The sequence below is a fragment of the Cydia amplana genome, chromosome 16 (genome assembly GCF_948474715.1).
Source record: "Cydia amplana chromosome 16, ilCydAmpl1.1, whole genome shotgun sequence".
NCBI lineage: Eukaryota > Metazoa > Arthropoda > Insecta > Lepidoptera > Tortricidae > Cydia > Cydia amplana.
The window spans coordinates 11,958,123-11,978,751 of record NC_086084.1 but is presented as its reverse complement, the minus strand read 5'-3'; the positions used below and the strand labels follow the sequence as shown (position 1 = coordinate 11,978,751).

The 20,629-nt window shown below is 42.9% G+C and overlaps 3 protein-coding genes across 3 annotated transcripts in view; 2 read left to right on the top strand and 1 right to left on the bottom strand.

The window, feature by feature from the left end:
- Positions 1-20,629, bottom strand: part of LOC134655108 (guanine nucleotide exchange factor subunit Rich) — a 51,766-nt gene that overhangs the window by 10,338 nt on the left and 20,799 nt on the right. Inside the window, exons 17-20 of the mRNA XM_063510570.1 lie at positions 18,258-18,329; positions 2,419-2,662; positions 1,797-1,906; positions 81-212 (exon numbers count right to left, since the gene is read on the bottom strand). Of these exons, the coding sequence (XP_063366640.1) occupies positions 81-212; positions 1,797-1,906; positions 2,419-2,662; positions 18,258-18,329 (558 nt within the window). The remainder of the gene's footprint in view (positions 1-80; positions 213-1,796; positions 1,907-2,418; positions 2,663-18,257; positions 18,330-20,629) is intronic.
- LOC134655078 (uncharacterized) lies at positions 4,968-6,882 on the top strand. The gene is made up of 4 exons (XM_063510541.1): positions 4,968-5,067; positions 5,137-5,235; positions 5,311-5,407; positions 5,477-6,882. Exons 1-4 carry the CDS (start codon positions 5,050-5,052, stop codon positions 6,556-6,558), a joined length of 1,296 nt encoding a protein of 431 aa, XP_063366611.1. The 5' UTR covers positions 4,968-5,049; the 3' UTR covers positions 6,559-6,882.
- On the top strand, positions 14,538-17,250 carry LOC134655098 (cuticle protein 7-like). Its single transcript, XM_063510560.1, has 3 exons — positions 14,538-14,738; positions 16,361-16,450; positions 16,524-17,250. Exons 1-3 carry the CDS (start codon positions 14,721-14,723, stop codon positions 17,064-17,066), a joined length of 651 nt encoding a protein of 216 aa, XP_063366630.1. The 5' UTR covers positions 14,538-14,720; the 3' UTR covers positions 17,067-17,250.

Sequence of the window (20,629 nt, the reverse complement as noted above, 5' to 3'; positions counted from 1 at the left end):
GCATGACAAATACGAACGTGTTCGAGAAAATATATATACGAAGGGGAACAATTTCGTACTACATCTGTAAATACACCGACCTCGTGCAGCAGTAACTCCAAAGAATGTGGAAAGTAAGGTAGCTGGGCACAGGAGCGCGCGATCTCCCACGCGTGGTAGCCAAGATTCCTCCGCAGCAGCTGCCGCAATATCTGATGCAGGTACACTTGGCTCTGGAACAATCATCATTAGCACATAAGGTAGACGTCCGGATGCTCGTCGCCTAAAACTTAAGTCATTGTCAATAAAGGTGACAGCAAGGGATCAGGGAGCATTAGCATGTCGAGCACTAGGACGTTTACCTTAGTAATATAACGCTTTACCTTAGTAATGTTTGCAAAGAAGCGCTGGTGGCCTAGCGGTAAGAGCGTGCGACTTGCAATCCGAAGGTCGCGGGTTCAAACCCCCCGGCTTAGACCAATGAGTTCTTCGGAACTTACATATGTACGAAAATGTAATTTGATATTTACCAATCGCTTTTTGGTAAAGGAAACCATCGTGAGGAAACCGGACTAATCCCAATACGGGCCTAGTTTACCTTCTGGGTTGGAAGGTCAGATGGCAGTCGCTTTCGTAAAAACTGGTGCCCACGCCAATTCCTGGGATTAGTTGCCAAGCGGACCCCAGGCTCCCATGAGCCGTGGCAAAATGCCGGGACAACGCGACGAAGATGATGAGCGGCGTTCTCATATAGGGGGACTGCTATTGGCCACTACATAGTAATTGGCCTTTCCTAACACATCAGAAAGAAACAAGCCAATTGAAACCTTATTGTTAAGAGCGGACAATAACTAGCAGTCACCCTACTTACTCTTAGTAACCTTCGTACATCGCTGGAAATCGACTTAAGAATGAACATACAAAAAACTCAATATACTCAGTATTTATATGTACGGTATTCAGTCTCGGACTTAAACAACGTAGCTGACGTAGCACTATAACCTCGTTAATATCGGTAATCTGAGGCAACAAAAATACTGCTAAAAATTCATGAAATCATTTTTTAATGCTCAATTGCGAATACCCCTACGGTATATTGTCTAATATGTCTTACCTTGTATTTATTACGACTATTTCTAATCGTAAATAACGGTATACTTAGGTTGCAATCTACACCTATGTAAAGTCGAAGCGCTTCAGCGATCAAATCAATAAACATAATTAGCTTTAAATAGACACAATTCAGTAATTGTGTCTATTTAAATTGGCGTATTTATGCAGTCATAAATACGCCAATTCTAATGCCGAATATTTAACTGTATGAATCACGAATGCATACATATTCGATACGATTGTTATTTGCATGTTTGCTAAAGCATTATGGTGGATTATGCGCGAGACTCTCTACGTCTGAATACGTATTTCTCTCGATTTTTCAGTGGTTCAGACAGAAATAATGCCACTTAGGGACCTTAAAAATGATTAAATCGTCACATGAAAACCTAAACGCACTAATTTCTACCACAAGTTCTTATAGCCATCGTGAACCGTACTAGTATAGTATCAAAACAAGGTTGATTTTTTTTTGGATTAGTGAGTTTTGGTTGTCACGTGACAGTTACAAAAATGTGTTATAAAATGAATATGTACTTACAAACGTGACAATGAAATACATCATACATTGAGTTTGATATAAATAATTTTCGATGTAGTTGATACATAAAGGATTTTCTAAAGGTAACATTGACACTTTGAAGGTTTATGGGCACGGAAACTCACGACAATATGAGTTGAAGTAACTAGCAAACAATACTCACGGTTCTGTTGACGACGCAGAACGGCAGTGAGAACACAGAGTTAGAGTCCGACGTGTAGAGCGTCGTGTCGTTCTCGGCCCCAAGGAGGATCGCGTCGTCAAATAGTATCGCTGCAACAAAACGGTAAATTACGGAAAAAAGTTTCAATCTCTACATTTAATTACGACCTTCTGTTCTTGGCACAAGGTTCAATTTAGCCCTTAATCGGCCTATAGCTCAAATGACAATCGAATGTAAGTCTTTCTCAATCAGACGGGAAAAGAGACGTTTTAACTTTATTGTTGTAATTGGTCGAATATATGGCTTGACAAGAGCCGTTTGTCAGTGGAGTATAGGCAGAGAGAATCATACTGTCTTTTTCTTATGCTATTGCTAGTATTATATCCCCGAAAAAAGAGACATGTTTGTCAAACTATATTTGCTATACCTAATATACTTGTGTTGTGAGATTTATGCCAGATATAACGTTCAAACATTTGCTATATGTATAGTCACCTGCAATAATATGTTACACAACGAATGCCGCAAAAATATTTGACACGATCTTATTTGTAGAGCCATAAGAGCGTGTCACATATTTTTGCGGCCTTCGAAGAATCCCATATTATTGCAGGTTACTTACTTAGTGGATATATGTTGAGATGGAAGGGCAACATAATCCGTTTCGCCATAAACGTGTGTCGCGACGAGTCGGGGTGTCTGCTCGCGTCCCGCGGCAGCAGGGGCAGCCACACTCGCGCGCCGAGGGCGCCGCACCACAGCCAAAGCGCTCGGGACAGTTGTGTCTGAGCCCTGCCGCCGCCGCCGCAGGACCAGACGCTCTCGACGCATGACGCGAGCACGGTCGCTGGCAGGCAGCTGTATGCCTGTTGGTAAAAGTGATAAAAATTTGAATAATCGTATAAAGACAAAAACAATATGAGTAATCATTTTAATTTTTAACAAGACGTTTCTGCGAACGATGCTATTGATGTCGCTCGGGTCCCCTTGACCCATATGGTGGAAAGATTTGCTGGCTAAAACAGGGTGCCCTTTGAGTCGTGATCAGTAATATGTTTTTCTAACTCCATAAACAACGAGCAATTTAATGCCCCTACTCTTACTAAAATCAGACAAGATTATTTTAATTTTTTTGTTTATTTTTTGTCATTTATTTTACTTTTACAAGTGGAAATGTAGTATTTAAACAGCTTTGTAAGATATTTCAAATGAAAAATTAAGTAATTTTTTTTTCTAACTGGGACAAATGACAAAATTGATGTCAATGACAGTTCCGATTCAAAGAGGCGATTCAATTTACTAATTTAAATATCTTAATAAGCCGTTGTAATATCCTAAAACCACTTATAAAAATAAAATAAACGACAAAAAATAAACAAGAAATAAAAAAAATCTTGTCTGATTTTAGTAAGAGTAGGGGCATTAAATTGCTCGTTGTTTATGGAGTTAGAAAAACATATTACTGATCACGACTCAAATGGCACCCTGTATTCATAGGTCTTGGTGGCTCAGATGGCAGAGCGCTGGAGTATCGATTCAGAGGCCGTGAGTTTAAGTCTCACCCATGACAGTAATTTTTCCACTTTTAAATTAATTCTAATACGAGTAATATTTAGAAATGAAACGGTATACATATTTTAGGACTTAATGGCCCATAACATTGCATACGTATTCCGTCCCTAATGTATAGAGTATTGATTTTCCGGCCATTTATGAAAAACTAAGTAACGAAAGACTCAATAAAGTCCCGTTGTCAAAACGAAATGACAAAAACTCCGTCTGTCTGTTTTTCTTTTCATGGGTGTGCCAAATTTTAGCTAAATCGGATCGAAAAATGGTTCGCAGATTTTGAACTTAACTTAAAACATACATAGTTAAATACGGACATTGCAAGTTAAATAAAATGAAAAGATTATGAAAAGGAAAGGGAAGTGTGTATTTACGTACGGAAACGAAACGAAATTCGACGGTCAGCGTCTACATTTGACACATGGACATATTCAAGTTCGTTTAACATATTTAGTTTGGCACCCGGAAATCGATGCAACGTATGTAAACTAAGGCAAAGTTTTTATACTAATCATACCACTGTCATAAATGCAAAGTAAGCTAAATCACAAAATGTACTTAACAGCAACACAAGACAGTCCGTCGAACGATAGATGAACTCTTATAGATGAGATTTACTATACCTAGAGTTTGGTTATTACAAAATAAATATGCTTTATAAATATGTTCCGGGGACTATACATAAAGTAAACTTTGTGAAAACCTTTATTGGCAGTCGATAAAAATGCATTATTTTTATTTCATTGTAAAGTATATACAGCAATAATTCTCAATGTTATGTTATGTATGTCAAGTAAACAAAAAGTGCGGATTAAAAGCCAATGAACTGATTTAATATGTAGCTATTACGCGTGTTCGAATCGAAATTGCATCATCAATTAATGCATCGTAACTTCTCCAAATATCTCAAGGTCTTAGTATGTAGAGTATTATATTATTCAAGTTCAATAGCATCAAGGGCGCGATGTAAATGTAATGTCCGTAAGAAGAAATTGTGTAATGATTACGCGTCGACCGCGAATGGATTAGGCGCGATAATGAGCTAATAAACATTGTTAAGCATATGCACTAGATATCGCGTGCTCGACTCTTGGTACAAAGCAAAGCAACATACTTTACTGATCATTAGTACACTCTATCCCACTGCAATAGGAATGCCCATTTAACTGTGTTGACTATGGTAATTGCGGTTTGGAATTAGAGCAACTCGTCGAACAGCGCTCGCATTGCATCAAATCGACACGCAAAGGTACAACCCCCGTGTCACATCACTATCATTACCTTCTGGAACGTTATGTAACACACTGAGCAAGCGCTAAAATAATAACGCTAATCGACCAAATTAAGATCAAATACTCGGATACACACAATTTTACAGGTAGGTAGGTACACACAGACATTTGCAAATAGCCGCTACATCCTCCGCGAGCGAGCCACATGTAGATACGAGTGAAATAGTATCGTAAATGTAAGACAGACGTTTTCACTAGCCGAAGGTTGTATGAAAATGAGGAAGCCTGATGCAACCCTTGAGTGATTGTTGTTGAAGCGGAGCAGCGCGAACGACCGGCATCCGCCGCCACCAGGACACGAAGGCCTAAAGCGGTCACGTATAAATGGCTCAGATTGCTCTTTTCATATCAGTGCGTTTTTGACACGACGCGGTCAAGTGCGTCTCGTGAACATGAATTTATACGTTGCGGTGCGTGAATTATATTTACGATATTGGATTGTTTGTATGACAGTGAAGTGACGGTTTGGTTTTCCACAGATATGTCTTCTGGCGCTCACGGCGTCGACGAAGGCTGACGGGGGACTAGGGCTCGGAGGCCTAGTGTACGCACCCGGGCATGCCTCAGTTGATTATTATGTAAGTTGCAGTAATTTAGATATGATTCTTGGATGAATTATTCAGTGTTAATTTCATAAATATTTCGAATTTTAGGCCTATCCCCGTTATGCATTCGAATACTCTGTGAAAGACCCTCACACCGGTGACAATAAAGCGCAATGGGAGAAACGTGATGGTGACGTTGTCAAAGGTAAAATATATTCATTTATAATTTTTGATAAAGATAGTCCGATCTCTAATGTGAGTTAAAACGTTGCAGGAGCATATTCACTTGTGGAACCCGACGGCAGCCTGCGTGTCGTGGAGTACTACGCCGACGATAAGACGGGCTTCAATGCCGTCGTGAAGCGCCTGGGCCCCAACCTGCACCCGGCCACCGTCCACGCAGCCCCTATCTACAAAGCCCCGATCCCGGTACTCAGCGGACATGGTTCCATCCACTCCCCGATTTCCGTCGGCCCGGTGGCAAACCTGGGACACCTGGCGAGCGCACCTCTGATCTCAGGACCGATCCATGGAGGCCCGATATATAGCCCCGCTTTGTCGTCTCAGAACCTGATCAAAGAACCAGTGATCGAGACACATCTGCCCGCGCCTATCCTCCCTGAACCTATATTACATGAGCCTATCCAACACGCGCCAATTCTAAAAAGCCCGATCCTGTCTGAACCTTATCCTCATGAACCGATCATCAAAGGCCCTATTCTGCCCGGACCCATTTATAAGAATGGCCCAATCGTGACCTCTCCTCTTCTTTTTGAGCCTAACTACAAGGGTCCTATTCTACCCGGACCTATCTACAAGAATGGCCCACTCCTGCCAGGACCCAGCTACAAAAACGGCCCAATTTCTTATGGACCTCTGCCAATCCTCAAAGGCCTGCCCGGGCCTATCTACAAGGCTGGACCGATTTACTCTGAGTCTTTAGGCCCGTTGCCGGATTACAAAGCGCCACTACCCCTTTACAATGAACACATACATCGTCACAAGGAGCCGCTGCCCGCTTTGCCTTTATTGAAGGGGCCGGCAGAGCTTGGACTATATGGTAAAGGACCTATCAGCACGCTCAATTGGGAAGGTTTAGGGAGAGGAAACCTCGAGCAGGGCTATGGTTTGGACAAGGGCATCGGCCCGCTCCCATCCCTGGGAGGTTACGGATTGGAAAAAGGAAACTATGGACCCGTCCTACCCTACGCAGGATTAGAAAGAGGTCATGGATTGCTCAAAGGGAACATTGGACCTATCCTACCCTATGAAGGCTTAGAAAAAGGCCGTCTGCTGCCCTCCTGGAACGGTCCTATAGAGTATCCCCTGTACCCACAGGACGGGTACAAACACTGAACGCAACGATGAATTATAGCCGGAAGCCCACAGCGGCACACGCGACGCACAAGGTTTCAAACAGAAGATAAGAGAGGCAAGCAACAGTGCATAGTGGGCTTCTTACTTTACCAATCAAATGCCGCTGCCTTTTTCAAGGCTCCTTTGCCATGTCTTGATTAGAATAACTAACCATGAGCCCTCATTGGTGATATGACAACGTAGTCGATAGTTTAGACCAAATTGTAATTATTTTAGGATATTTAATATTTATGTTGCTACGATTAAGATATTTAGTATATCTTTACGAACACAATATAGCATGCGCCACCGTGTGGTATATAATTACTGTTTTATTGTCCTACCCCTTAACTCGTTTAGCGGTCTAGCATGAGTTGCGTTCTCGCGCGCGACTCCATACATCTTGCGCGACTTCAAGTATGGAGTCGCGCGCGAGAACGCAACTCATGCTAGACCGCCAGATGTTATAACAACATATTACCATGCTGTTGCTGATGGTAACATTTTGGTTAGATTGGCTAGATAAAGGAACAAGTAGCTGGCGGTGAACTGGTGAAATAAGAAAGAGAAAAGAAGATGAATAATTTCGCATAAATTCAGTTAAATTGAATTTCAATATAGGCTGGCCTTACAACCTTAAACCTTACCGAGATACCTATATCGAGCATTCAATATATCTCATTCAATTTAATACCTTATGCTCATACAATAAGGTTGACTTAGCAATAGAACCAGTATACAATGCATATGTCTACATAACATGCTCATCCAAAATCATCACATAGGTACACAATTGTTCTATGCTACTAGCTAAGAACTTGAAATGTCGCTTATTTTACACTTTCCACCACTAATTCCCATATTGTCAATATACTATCTGCAGTTGCCTTATTATCGAAGCATTCCTTAGTTTTTGTCAACACAAGTTGACACCCACAGACAATGGGTTTGAAACCAACGTGCAGCAAACCAGCGAGACTAGATTCAAGAGCAAATATATAGAGTAGTCCATTTTCAAACACATGTGCGGGACGCACGCAAAACAAAAACAAGAAGTCGTTTCTCTACAAGAGCACCTAAACCTAAATCATCGCAGAAAAACCGTAACCGTAGTCCATAATACTGTAGTATTACGTGGTAACTTGATTGTCAAACGTTAAAATTTGATAACCTAAGCTAGTGAGGTGTTCAAAATGATCTATATACCCTCTGTTATTTTCTTAACAACAAATTTGTTCAGTTCATTTTGAGCATCTCACTCGCTTAGCATTAGCAACTTTATTCCTTTATACTCCTGCAGGGTGGCTGCAAAATAACTGCATCCCCGTTGCCAGGAAGGTTTTGGGATTATAGTGAGCAACTTTTACTATGGGACCAAACCCGAAATCGCGAAAAAAAAAAAAGATTTTAACTGCAGTTTATAGGTTACTGTCATGGTCTCTATACTTTGAAATGCAAATTAGAATGATAACATTGATAACAGTCAACGATCGGGAATTCGGGCGGTCCAGCGGAGCGGAGGCGGTCACCTTGGAGGAATCGAAAGGGCCGATAACCAGCTAAAGTAAATACCTATACATTTATAGTGACCTTGGAATTGGCTTAGAACGTTTACTAGACTGAGAAAATTAATTGAATCATTATGTCACAGATTATATTAAAGCCAACGGATGTGTATAAGTACCCATGTATGTGCGCGTTGTAATGTACAATCGGTGGACCGTATGCCTTCTGTAATAGGTAAGGTTTACGAACAGTTAACAGTGTGTGCGATTGTATGTATCTTTAAATAAATGTCATATACTAAGAAAAAGTGACCAAGGCCTCCAGTGCCCCAGGCTGGAATCGAACCAGCGTCTTCTGCTATCGCGGCAGGTGCCTGTGCCATTCGGCCACCGGGCCACAGCGGCATAGGTCGAATTTTTCCAAGTATATGCACTTCTTACTGAAGGCTTATGGCGCCCCCTGGCCACCTCTAAGGTAGAACAGTATGGTTCGACCTTCTAACTGGATCATCTCAGGTGATACCGAGTTAGCGAGAGAGATGGCGATGGAGATTGGAGAGAGATGGGATGTTATGTATCTTTATAAAAAACGTCACTCAATTTGCGTGGGTATGCGTGCACGTTAAGCATACGTAATTAATTACATACCCAGTTTTTAGCATTAAACAATTACGCCTTTAATCGAATTTAAATATTCGTCGATCACACTATATCAATTTTACGGTCGGCGCCCAATAATATCGGCATGGTTCGGCAACGGATCGTTCAGCATATTTATTAGGTCTTATCTCTGGGAAAACGCGCATTTATGAGTTTTTTATATTTTCCGAGCAAAGCTCGGTCTCCCAGATATATATTTCATTGTGCGTTAAATCCTTATAAAGCTTTCAAGAGTCCGCAAAGCGCATGTGACACCTATGGAGTAACGATCTAAAGCGCCTGCTTACCGCGATGAATGCTATACGATCACTGGCAGTTGGATTAGGGACAAACAGTTCAGCAATGATAAAAAATGTAGGTACTACAATGTTAAACCATGCGTGTTCTGCATTAAATATGGTGTAATAAATCGCCCTAGACAAGCACTAAACGTTAAATAAATATTATTGCCGTCAATTGCGAGTTATAACTGCGCACCGATGGTTCCGCGTAACTTAACAATAATTCTGTCCTATCATTACAACCGTAACCTGTTTGAATTTGGAATTTAGTGCGCAGTAATCCGGTATAAAATTGAATGCGTTTTCCAATGGTCGTTTCGGCCGTTATGCGTGGTGCTGGTGTAGGGCAGATATCTTGTAAAGTCAGCAGCAGAAGTTGCTAAGCGGGCGAGGTGTTCGAAATTTCCTTAACGCGCTCTTATTCTCTTAACAATAAAGTCACGTCAAGATCACTGAACACCTCGCCCGCTTAGAAACTATTGCTGCTGACTGTACTTATTTACGAGTACTTGTTCGAAGTTTAGGAATATTATCAACGTTCAAAATGTTAAAATCGGTCACATAGTTGACATTCTTTATCTCCTTCGCCTTAAGGGGCCCACACATTACCAGTTCGCCGGACGATATCGGCCTGTCAGTTAAACGCAAAAAGTGACAGTTCCGAACAACTGACAGGCTGATATCGTCCGGCGGACTGGTAATCAGTGGGCCCCTTTACACGGCACGTCTGCTATCGAAACCACAGTGCTTAGAGATTAAAGGTTTCTTTACAGTATTCAGTACCCCTAAAAGTAAGTAGAAATAACACGATCGACAGCGCTAATAGCAGCCAATCATGCAGCGGTCGCATAACTCGAACACTTGTCGAAGCAACGGGTCGCGCCAGTTTTTCAGGACTCCGCTTCGATGGGCGAGGCGCCCGTATAAAAGCATTGTATTCCACTAAAATACGCATTGAATTACGACAGCTCACAGACGGAACCGACTATGACGAGGATATTGGTAATTAATTTTAGACAGACGACTAATTTATTTAGTAGACAAGTACTTAATAAGTCAATCTTGATCCTGACACTGAGACGTTAACCTTTGACCTGTCAGTGTGCTGGCCGCCAGGACGGTCAGGATTTGCAATGACCAGGGAGCGTACATTTCATGCCGGTTTCGTCATAATGACGTATTCATATAAACACACAGGATGTTTCAAAAAACGTAGTGACACAACTTAGTAACCGGAAACGTAGTGACTTTTATTTTATTTTTAATTATAGGCCACAACTTTGTCCATCCTGTATGTAGGTTGACGTCATACGCCTGTCATCGGCATGAAATGTACGCTCCCTGGCAATGACAAATCGTGGAAATGTCATATATCTATGAAAGTTTATAGTGACACTTCACACTTTTCTGTCATAGTCGAGACACATACTCTATATTCTTTCTTTTTTGAATTGACTAAATACAGACTAAAGCTACTTCTGACCCTGCGCTACTAAATATCGGACTATTTATTTTAAAAAATGTAGCGCATAGATTATACATATATGTATTACTTCTTTTTTTTAACGTGTTCACTCACGCGTGTATAATGAACACATTAAACATAGTAATAGATAACCCATTGGTATTTTTTGTGCAAGACAATGCAATTCGAACATAAAATTTATCGTTAAGGATTGTAATCATACAATTGCTATAATAAACTGTTTGCAGAAACTTCGCATGAAAACTATTGAACATTGTATACATATATAAATATTTTGTTATTCAACGATTATGTTTTTGAATTTCAGACTGCGTTAACTCTGACGCTACTGGCGGCCACTGTTTCAAGCGGCGTTGTCCCTGTCGCGCCTGCAGCGACCGTCGTAGTGGTACGTACTCCACAAGCCAATTCACGCATCAATTCGATCTTAATACCCTCAACTTAAAGTTAATTTCACATTGACAGGATAACCATCCGCGGTACGCCTTCGATTACGCAGTCAACGACCACCTAACGAGAGACAACAAAGCGCAATGGGAGGTGCGGGACGGCGACGCAGTCAAGGGCTCGTACTCGCTCGTGGAGCCCGACGGAAGCCTCCGAGTCGTAGACTATAAAGCTAGTCCCCAGACCGGCTTCAACGCAGTCGTCAAACGGCTAGGCCCTAACGTCCATCCGTCCAAGGGAGCCCCTATAGCAACTATTGCCAAAATACCAATATCACAAGGAGTCATAGCTCCGTTAGCCCCAATCGCCCCGCTAGCGAAGATACCCCTAACTCCTATCAAATCATTACCCTTGATAGCGCCTTTGAACTATGGCTTTGGTCCCGCTCCGCTAGCCATCGGTTTACCCAAACCCGCCACGCTTGGACACTGGAGTCTCCCATGGGATCCACTAACGCACTCTTTCGGAGGCTGGGTGCCACTCAACGGACCCCTATGGCCCTTATCCCTAGGCCCGGGACCATACGCGACCATACATAGCAAGAAAGTCATCAATGGGAAACTCGTTAAATGGACCACGGGTCCGATCTCCTTAGCGGGAAGAAAGCTTGTGTTGAAGAAGAAACTTTAAGTCCTATAGAAAACAATAGAAACTTTTAGAATGTAAGAAATGGTAGTGTGGTGATATGTTGTAAATATTATTATACGCTACTGTACCTGAGGTCTGTGAGTTGAAACGTTACTAGTCTATTTTATTACTGTTACGGGATGTATTCGAAGCTATATACGTGTTTTAAACGTGTAAAATAAAGCATTTTAACGACGTATCCGATTGAATTATTTTCCTTCCCAAGTTCCTCTTCTGTACCTGCTACGAGTTGGAGTAGTCAGTTTTGAAAAAGGAAATTATCAATCAAATGAATGTTCAGTTTAGTAACAATCTAGTTTCATCGACAAACTAAATCGGCAATATCGTTCGATCAACGTAAACCGTATGTGGATCGATGATTGATTGTTACGTGATATTTATACCACGAATCATGTAACACGTGCTGTTAGGACTGACAATCAATTAGTATACCATAGATCACACTGTTAACTGTACATCTGTGGACCTTATGTCTTTTGTAATAAGGTCCACCGATGTACAGTTAAGAGTGTTGCTGTTTATACCACACTAATAATCAATTATTATTATTATTTATTAAGCAGGCAGGCAGTTGAAATAACTGATAATGCCTATATCCAAATTAGTACAACAATTTAAAATATTATCTAATTAAATTCTGTACAAGCATATGAGGGTTATATTCATATAAAGTTAAGTGGCATATGGCATTATTTCATAAATTAACGTGTAAATTAACTGTCAAAAATGAAATGAATCTGCCGTTCGTTTGTCCTTTTCCGATACTTGGATATTTGATTTTTTTTGGAAAGAGAGTTAAAGAAGTTTTCACTCAATTTATAAGAAAAACATTTTGTATGGAGGGTCCAAATTTTCGAAGTGCGGTAGCGACCCGTAAAATGTATTTAAAAAGTCAGAAAAAATTACCTACATTGCTTTTTAGTGGTAGATTTTACATAAAGCGGGTGCCCCGTAGAAAAATATTACTTCGACGAAATAAGGCCCATCCTATTGTCCACCATCAATATGAAAGTCGTTAGGCACCTGACAAATATTGTCACTGTGACAAATTAACATACGAAAAGGGTCGGAAATTAAATTCCTTGATCGTACAATAAAATACCGATCATGCGCCTACATAGTCAATGGCTGTGTGTTAAGACATGGTTATAGCTAGGATCAAAAATATTAATTTTGGCAGAAAGTGGTTTAATAATCGGATTAAAACCACATAAATATATTGCACCTGTATGATCTACACCATGTTTAGTGGACCATACAAGACCTCGCTGCCGCCACCTAGCGTGCAATCTGAAAACAAGTTTGTAGGAAATGTTTATGAGCGCTTATACGGTTGTCAGACATACCATGATAGATTAGCGTTAAACTGACAGCTGGCGCTGTTCATAAGGGTGGTATTCCATCTGTCCAATATCTTTGTCCAATTACATTGCATCTCACTCTCTCATTAAGAAAAATGTGAGATAAAATACACCTTGGACAAAGAAATTGGACAGGTGGAATACTAATACCACCCTTAGGAAGCTTATTGCCAATGGAGTTAGAAGGTCGAAGTATTTTACAGATGGCGCCAATGTAGGCTTTAACTGTCAATCATGCGAAAAGTGTTTTTATCGTGTTTTATGATCGCCTAATCAATTGGATGAATTGGTGAAATTTTATGATCTTGTAAACACGCAAAGAATATCACTACATAAACAATGAGGGAAAATTAATAAATATAAGCAATAGAACCGGTGTATCAACAAAAAAAACAACAGGTTGCACTCCGGGAGTGCCGACAGAAGTGAAAACTCAATGACTAGTCGAAAATGTCTGCAGCACTATGTATAATTGACCCATCCTCCTTTCTATTGAAAAACTTTAGTTCCGAAATTACTGGCTTAATTGTTTAAAATTCGAATAGAAATTGTAAAGTTACCTTGCAGACCTCGCATCTAAATATCTGGTCATGATATTTTGAGTTTTATTCACCAGTACTAGAGTTCACTTTTATTAGCGATTTCATCAAGATGTAGCTTTATTGAATTATATTTGAGTGATATAAAGTTAGAATGTAACTGTGAGATCCTCGTATTTCAGCCTGTAGAAGATTAAAACCTTTTTCATGTAATGTCATTGAGTTTTTCTTTATTGATTTAAATGCCATCTAAATGAGTGGCCATCTAAACCTTACGGTCACGTGATCGCCTTATGGTCACGTGATCGCCTTACGCTGTCTCGAGTTTATCATTTTTTCCCCACCTCAAAAAGTGTCCAGCGCCGCTAAAGAAGTTTTCACTAAAAAAAAAACATTTTAACAGAGAGTTTACTTAATGTTTTCATGGGCGTCATACTTAGTTATAAAGCCGTAAAATACCGTCACTGGGCGTCGTCCATATCACTTAATTGTCACGCTTTTTCTTATCTGTTTATCACGTACCTACTGTCACTTTTGGCATATTGTTTTTAGGGTTCCGTACCCAAAGAGTAAAAAACGGGACCCTATTACTAAAACTTCGCTGTCCGTCCGTCCGTACCAGGCTGTATCTCATGAACCGCGATAGCTAGATAGTTGAAATTTAAACAAATGATGTATCTCTGTTGCTATAACAAATACTAAAAATAAAATAAAATAAATATTTAAGGGAGCTCCCATACAACAAACACGATTTTTTTGCTCTATTTTTTGTTGATGGTACGGAACCTTCCGTGCGCGAGTCCGACTCGCACTTGTTTTTGTACATTCTACATGCAGTTTTACATTTTCAGGTGACCCCGAACGAAACTAATAGATGACAATAAAGTGTTTGTGTTATTTCGAACCACTGAGCCGTAACATTACCTCAACCAACCAAACCATACTGAATGAATTACAATCGTAAACACCCACTGAAAAGGGCATGTAACATAAGATATTGCAAGACCCACCCCAATAATGATAATAAACAATTAATTAGGACTGAACGTAATTCATTTGTATAATTCGTGAGGTAACGTGTGCAGGGTAAATTTGCAAGTAAAGAGTGTACTGATCCGTGGCAGTTTGACAAACTGGAGCGCTGAATTGAATAATTAGTGTAGTATATAACGCGGCCGGAAAATGACAGAGGTACAGTGCACTTCGCTTGCTCACTGGAGAACCTTGTTAACAACATGAACTCATATATTGTGGTAATTATCATTATACAATTTGGTCTTTAAAGTAAGATAAGATAAAAGAAAAGTAAAATTTATTTCATTAAAAAATATCCAACAATTAAAACAAACAAGTGTTAGAAGCATTTGCGTTTCGTGAACTCTTCTAAATTGGATTATATAAATGGAAGTGGAAGTCAAAAGAACCCCCGAGAAAATAATTATGCCAAATGAGGCATTTTAAAAACTGTAAAGCTTTGTTAGACGATAGTACCTATCGCTGTAGTGCTGCCGCCGAAATTGAGGGTTGACTTTTCCCAATTTCATCTCACCTCAGACCATCCAATAAACTAATCATTTGTCCTAATTTCTACGTACGAACATAACAGTGTCAATATAATTCATGGCCCGGTCTCTGTTACTGCCTCTACTCGACTACGGCGACGCTGTGAATCTTGACATGACAGAAGAACTCCTGGACAAGTTAGAGCGCTTACAGAATGTCTGTATAAGATTCATTTTCGGCCTACGGAAGTACGATCATGTGTCTTACTATCGTCAAAAACTCAATTGGCTTCCAATCCGCCGCCGTAGAGATCTTCACACTCTTTCTCTTCTCTTTAATGTTCTTTTTACACCTTCTTCTCCTTTATACCTCTCTCAAAAATTTCAATTTCTGGCTGAAGGCAGTGGCCACCGTCTGCGTTCGAGCGCGAATTTATCACTTGCCATCCCTCCTCACAAATCTCGAGGATACAACAAGTCCTTCGCAGTGCGTCCAGTGAAGCTGTGGAATGAGCTGCCTGTTTCGCTCAGGCAGGCACAATCGGTTGCGTCGTTCAAGGAGAGGTTAAAGAAGCTATGGCTATCTGATCTGACTGATTAATTTGTCTATATTTCTATTGTATAGTTGCTTTATATCTTTCTAATTCTTTCCAATTTTTAGTGTATTTTCCCCATTCCTTTTTGTGTAATATATGTATGTTTATCTTATACATTTTGTATGTATTTATATCCTTTATCTTTCTGGTACCTTGTTGTACATTTTGCTGCATTTGTCACCCTCTTTTCACTTTCTCCTCTCATCTACTCAAAGGTTAACTGGAAGAGATCCCTCAAAGGGATAAGTTCGCCTTTGTACTTCTTACTAATTGTATGTTATTTTTAATATGTCTTTTTGTACAATAAAGAGTTTACTTACTACTACATAATTCAACATCTTCCTACTTTTATACTGCTGTCTTGTGAAAAAACATTATGCCAGCAGAAGTCTCTTGTCATTGCACGGTTTATGATAAAATATCTGGGAGACCGAGGTTTGCTCGGAAAACATATAAAAACTCGAAAATGCGCGTTTTCCCAGAGATAAGGATCTCGGAAACGGCTCTAACGATTTCGATGAAATCTGCTATATGGGAGTTTTTGGGGGTGAAAACTCGATCTAGCTAGGTCTTATCTCTGGGAAAACGCGCATTTCCAAGTTTTTTTATGTTTTCCGAGCGAAGCTCGGTCACCCAGATATTATACATATAAATAAATAAACATATAAATAAATAAATAAATATGCAAGAATTGCTCGTTTAAAGGTATTAGATAATGGTGATAATAGTGATCTGATGATGAATTGAAGATAACAACAACTGAATAATTATTTACAGGTATCCTGCCTTTTGGCATTCGCTGCCATCGTCTCAGCAAACCCCCCGGCGACGCTCTCATACCTCCCCTTAGCGACCATCGAGAATATCGTAAGTAGAACGTTCCGAATGTACGAAAAGCCTCGACGCCACAATTTGTTTACCCTGCTGTTTAATCCTTCAGCCGAACCCAAGCTACGGGTTCAACTACGCCGTGAACGACCCGGCCACGGGCGACAACAAGGCGCAGTGGGAGACGCGCAACGGCGACGTCGTCCAGGGCGCCTACTCGCTCGTGGAGCCCGATGGGAACGTCCGAGTCGTCGAGTACACTGCCGATTCGTTGCGTGGCTTCAACGCCGTTGTAAAGAGGACCGGCCCTAATGTGCACTCTGTCGGGTTGGCCGCAGCGCCTGTTATTGCACCGGTTGCTACCATCGCTGCCGCTCCAATCGCGCACGCTCCCATCGCTGCCGCTCCGATCGCGCACGCTCCTATCGCAGCCTACGACCCCGAACCTATCGTCCACAGCCCGATCATCACCCCGATAATCGACACCGCGCCCATAATCGCCCCTTACGACGTATACCCTATCTACCCCTCACTAGAGCCCTACGTGCAGCTCTCGGGCTCCACCTACGGCCACAAAGGCAACATAGTCCGCCGATGGACCGCCGGGCCCATCTCTCTCGCCGGCCAAAAGTTGACCATTCGAACCAAGCACTGATCTAGTGCTAATATTTATAAGCTTCTACGTGTATAGGTAACCATAGTTACTCACGGCGCTTGTGTGTTTTGGCATACAGATATATGTTAAAATACACATAGGTCTTGATAGAAGTTAAGTTACGGTTAAATTCCAAAGCATCGAAGTGTACCTGAGCGAATATGTATTTAAGAATAAATGTAAACATATATTTGCTGTTTTTTCCTTTTCTGACGTCCGACCATAAACCCGAATAACCACTACCACAAAATTACATACAATTTAATGCTCCATTGACAAAATAAACAAAATTATATTTATCAAAACACAAATGGGCTAAGCTAAAACAAAAAGGCTTATAGATTTCATTTTCTTTAAATGTTATATGTTTTAATAGCACAAAATGTATGACAATAGGGAAAAGTCATTTTGGAACATTTTTGCTCATAATTAACTGAACTTGTTTGCACCCAATGATTGGACTACTTTCTTTATTACCAATATTACGTAGTGGCCGATAATTTCCGATAATCTAGATCAGTATGATAAACGTCTAATTTCAAATTCAAATGAAAACAATCGTGTTAATTGTGCTCTTGCCAATGCAAGCGTCCGCTTTGCCGACGATGCGCGACGCGGTACTGAATGTTTAAAATAGGCGTTGACTGTTCATTAGGTGAATGAAAATTCGAGTGTTTCATCCGTCATTAGGTATTCTTAACAAGATCTTATTTACTACTACTTTAATTTGTTCTGCCTTTTGGTTTGGAACCAAACAAAATGTCTGTACTTTATAATCCGCTCGTTTTTATACCATTATTATTTTAAAAAACTTGTTATATTGTCAAAAACCGCTGTAAAAAGCTTAATAAACACTTATGTAGTGAGACCAAGCAAGAAATACTAGCGGTGTTTATTGGGATGTTTATGAATAACAAGCGGAAATCCGCTTGGGAAATCAAACGCACTCGTGGTTCCGATAAAAACATAGTTTTTACATGGCAATAATAACAGATTTGTCGGAGACCGGAGATCGAATACATTTGCATTATTTTTATAATATTTGCAGACTAACAATCAGCTACAATGATATCGAATTATATTATTTCCTTTGATCAAATTAATTTTTGTCCCTGTACAGTTTTTAAACGATGATATAAAAAACCGTCCAGCAACTAAAACTACATAAACGACAAAAGTAACATCACTTACCGGGTTGTTGCCTTCATCCACGTCGTATTCTTCCCTCTGAACCATCATGAGGCGACCGCTTGCGTTCAGTACCTAGAAAACAACCTTTTATTGTAGTACCTCATCATTATTTTTATTATTATATAGCAGAACCCTGCCTACGCAGCGTCCTGTAGTATATGTGAGCCGGTTATTTTTACTCTCAAGTTACATACCTAAAATAATGTGACGAAAAAAAAGAATTCCCTTGTTGGATCAAAGGATCCTGTTTGCATGGACTGCTGAATTTAGTTAGTGTAGTTATAGCTAGTTAATGTTACTAGCGAGTGGAGTAATGTTACAAGCTAGTTAGATATTGCCGGCTGTGGTATCTCTGTAGCACACAGTAATGTTACCAGCGAGTCGGGCTGCTGCACGGCGGGCTGGCGCTGGCAGTCCTGCAGCCGGCACAGCGACGCCGACACCACGCACGCCGGGTGCGACAGAGCGGACACGTCCACCTGCACGCTCGATATTGCCCGCTGTAGTATCTCTGTAGCACACAGTAATGTTACCAGCGAGTCGGGCTGCTGCACGGCGGGCTGGCGCTGGCAGTCCTGCAGCCGGCACAGCGACGCCGACACCACGCACGCCGGGTGCGACAGAGCGGACACGTCACCTGCACGCTCGATGTTGCCCGCTGTGGTATCTCTGTAGCACACAGTAACGTTACCAGCGAGTCGGGCTGCTGCACGGCGGGCTGGCGCTGGCAGTCCTGCAACCGGCACAGCGACGCCGACACCACGCACGCCGGGTGCGACAGAGCGGACACGTCCACCTGCACGCTCGATGTTGCCCGCTGTGGTATCTCTGTAGCACACAGTAATGTTACCAGCGAGTCGGGCTGCTGCACGGCGGGCTGGCGCTGGCAGTCCTGCAGCCGGCACAGCGACGCCGACACCACGCACGCCGGGTGCGACAGAGCGGACACGTCCACCTGCACGCTCGATATTGCCCGCTGTAGTATCTCTGTAGCACACAGTAATGTTACCAGCGAGTCGGGCTGCTGCACGGCGGGCTGGCGCTGGCAGTCCTGCAGCCGGCACAGCGACGCCGACACCACGCACGCCGGGTGCGACAGAGCGGACACGTCACCTGCACGCTCGATGTTGCCCGCTGTGGTATCTCTGTAGCACACAGTAACGTTACCAGCGAGTCGGGCTGCTGCACGGCGGGCTGGCGCTGGCAGTCCTGCAACCGGCACAGCGACGCCGACACCACGCACGCCGGGTGCGACAGAGCGGACACGTCCACCTGCACGCTCGATGTTGCCCGCTGTGGTATCTCTGTAGCACACAGTAATGTTACCAGCGAGTCGGGCTGCTGCACGGCGGGGGGGCGCTGGCAGTCCTGCAGCCTACACAGCGACGCCGACACCACGCACGCCGGGTGCGACAGAGCGGACACGTCACCTGCACGCTCGATGTTGCCCGCTGTGGTATCTCTGTAGCACACAGTAACGTTACCAGCGAGTCGGGCTGCTGCACGGCGGGTTGGCGCTGGCAGTCCTGCAACCGGCACAGCGACGCCGACACCACGCACGCCGAGTGCGACAGAGCGGACACGTCCACCTGCACGCTCGATGTTGCCCGCTGTGGTATCTCTGTAGCACACAGTAATGTTACCAGCGAGTCGGGCTGCTGCACGACGGGCTGGCGCTGGCAGTCCTGCAGCCTACACAGCGACGCCGACACCACGCACGCCGGGTGCGACAGAGCGGACACGTCACCTGCACGCTCGATGTTGCCCGCTGTGGTATCTCTGTAGCACACAGTAACGTTACCAGCGAGTCGGGCTGCTGCACAGCGGGCTGGCGCTGGCAGTCCTGCAGCCGGCAGAGCGACGCTGACACCACGCACGCCGGGTGCGACAGAGCGGACACGTCCACCTGCACGCTCGATGTTGCCCGCTGTGGTATCTCTGTAGCACAAAGTAATGTTACCAGCGAGTCGGGCTGCTGCACGGCGGGCTGGCGCTGGCAGTCCTGCGGCCGACAGAGCGACGCCGACACCACGCACGCCGGGTGCGACAGAGCGGACACGTCCACCTGCACGCTCGATGTTGCCCGCTGTGGTATCTCTGTAGCACACAGTAATGTTACCAGCGAGTCGGGCTGCTGCACGGCGGGCTGGCGCTGGCAGTCCTGCAGCCGGCACAGCGACGCCGACACCACGCACGCCGGGTGCGACAGAGCGGACACGTCCACCTGCACGCTCGATGTTGCCCGCTTTGGTATCTCTGTAGCACAAAGTAATGTTACCAGCGAGTCGGGCTGCTGCACGGCGGGCTGGCGCTGGCAGTCCTGCGGCCGACAGAGCGACGCCGACACCACGCACGCCGGGTGCGACAGAGCG

Coding starts and splice junctions, on each gene's coding strand:
- LOC134655098 (XM_063510560.1), top strand. Junction 16,451..16,523: donor TAGCGACCATCGAGAATATC/GTAAGTAGAACG, acceptor TTAATCCTTCAG/CCGAACCCAAGCTACGGGTT.
- LOC134655078 (XM_063510541.1), top strand. Junction 5,236..5,310: donor ATGCCTCAGTTGATTATTAT/GTAAGTTGCAGT, acceptor TTCGAATTTTAG/GCCTATCCCCGTTATGCATT. Junction 5,408..5,476: donor TGATGGTGACGTTGTCAAAG/GTAAAATATATT, acceptor AAAACGTTGCAG/GAGCATATTCACTTGTGGAA.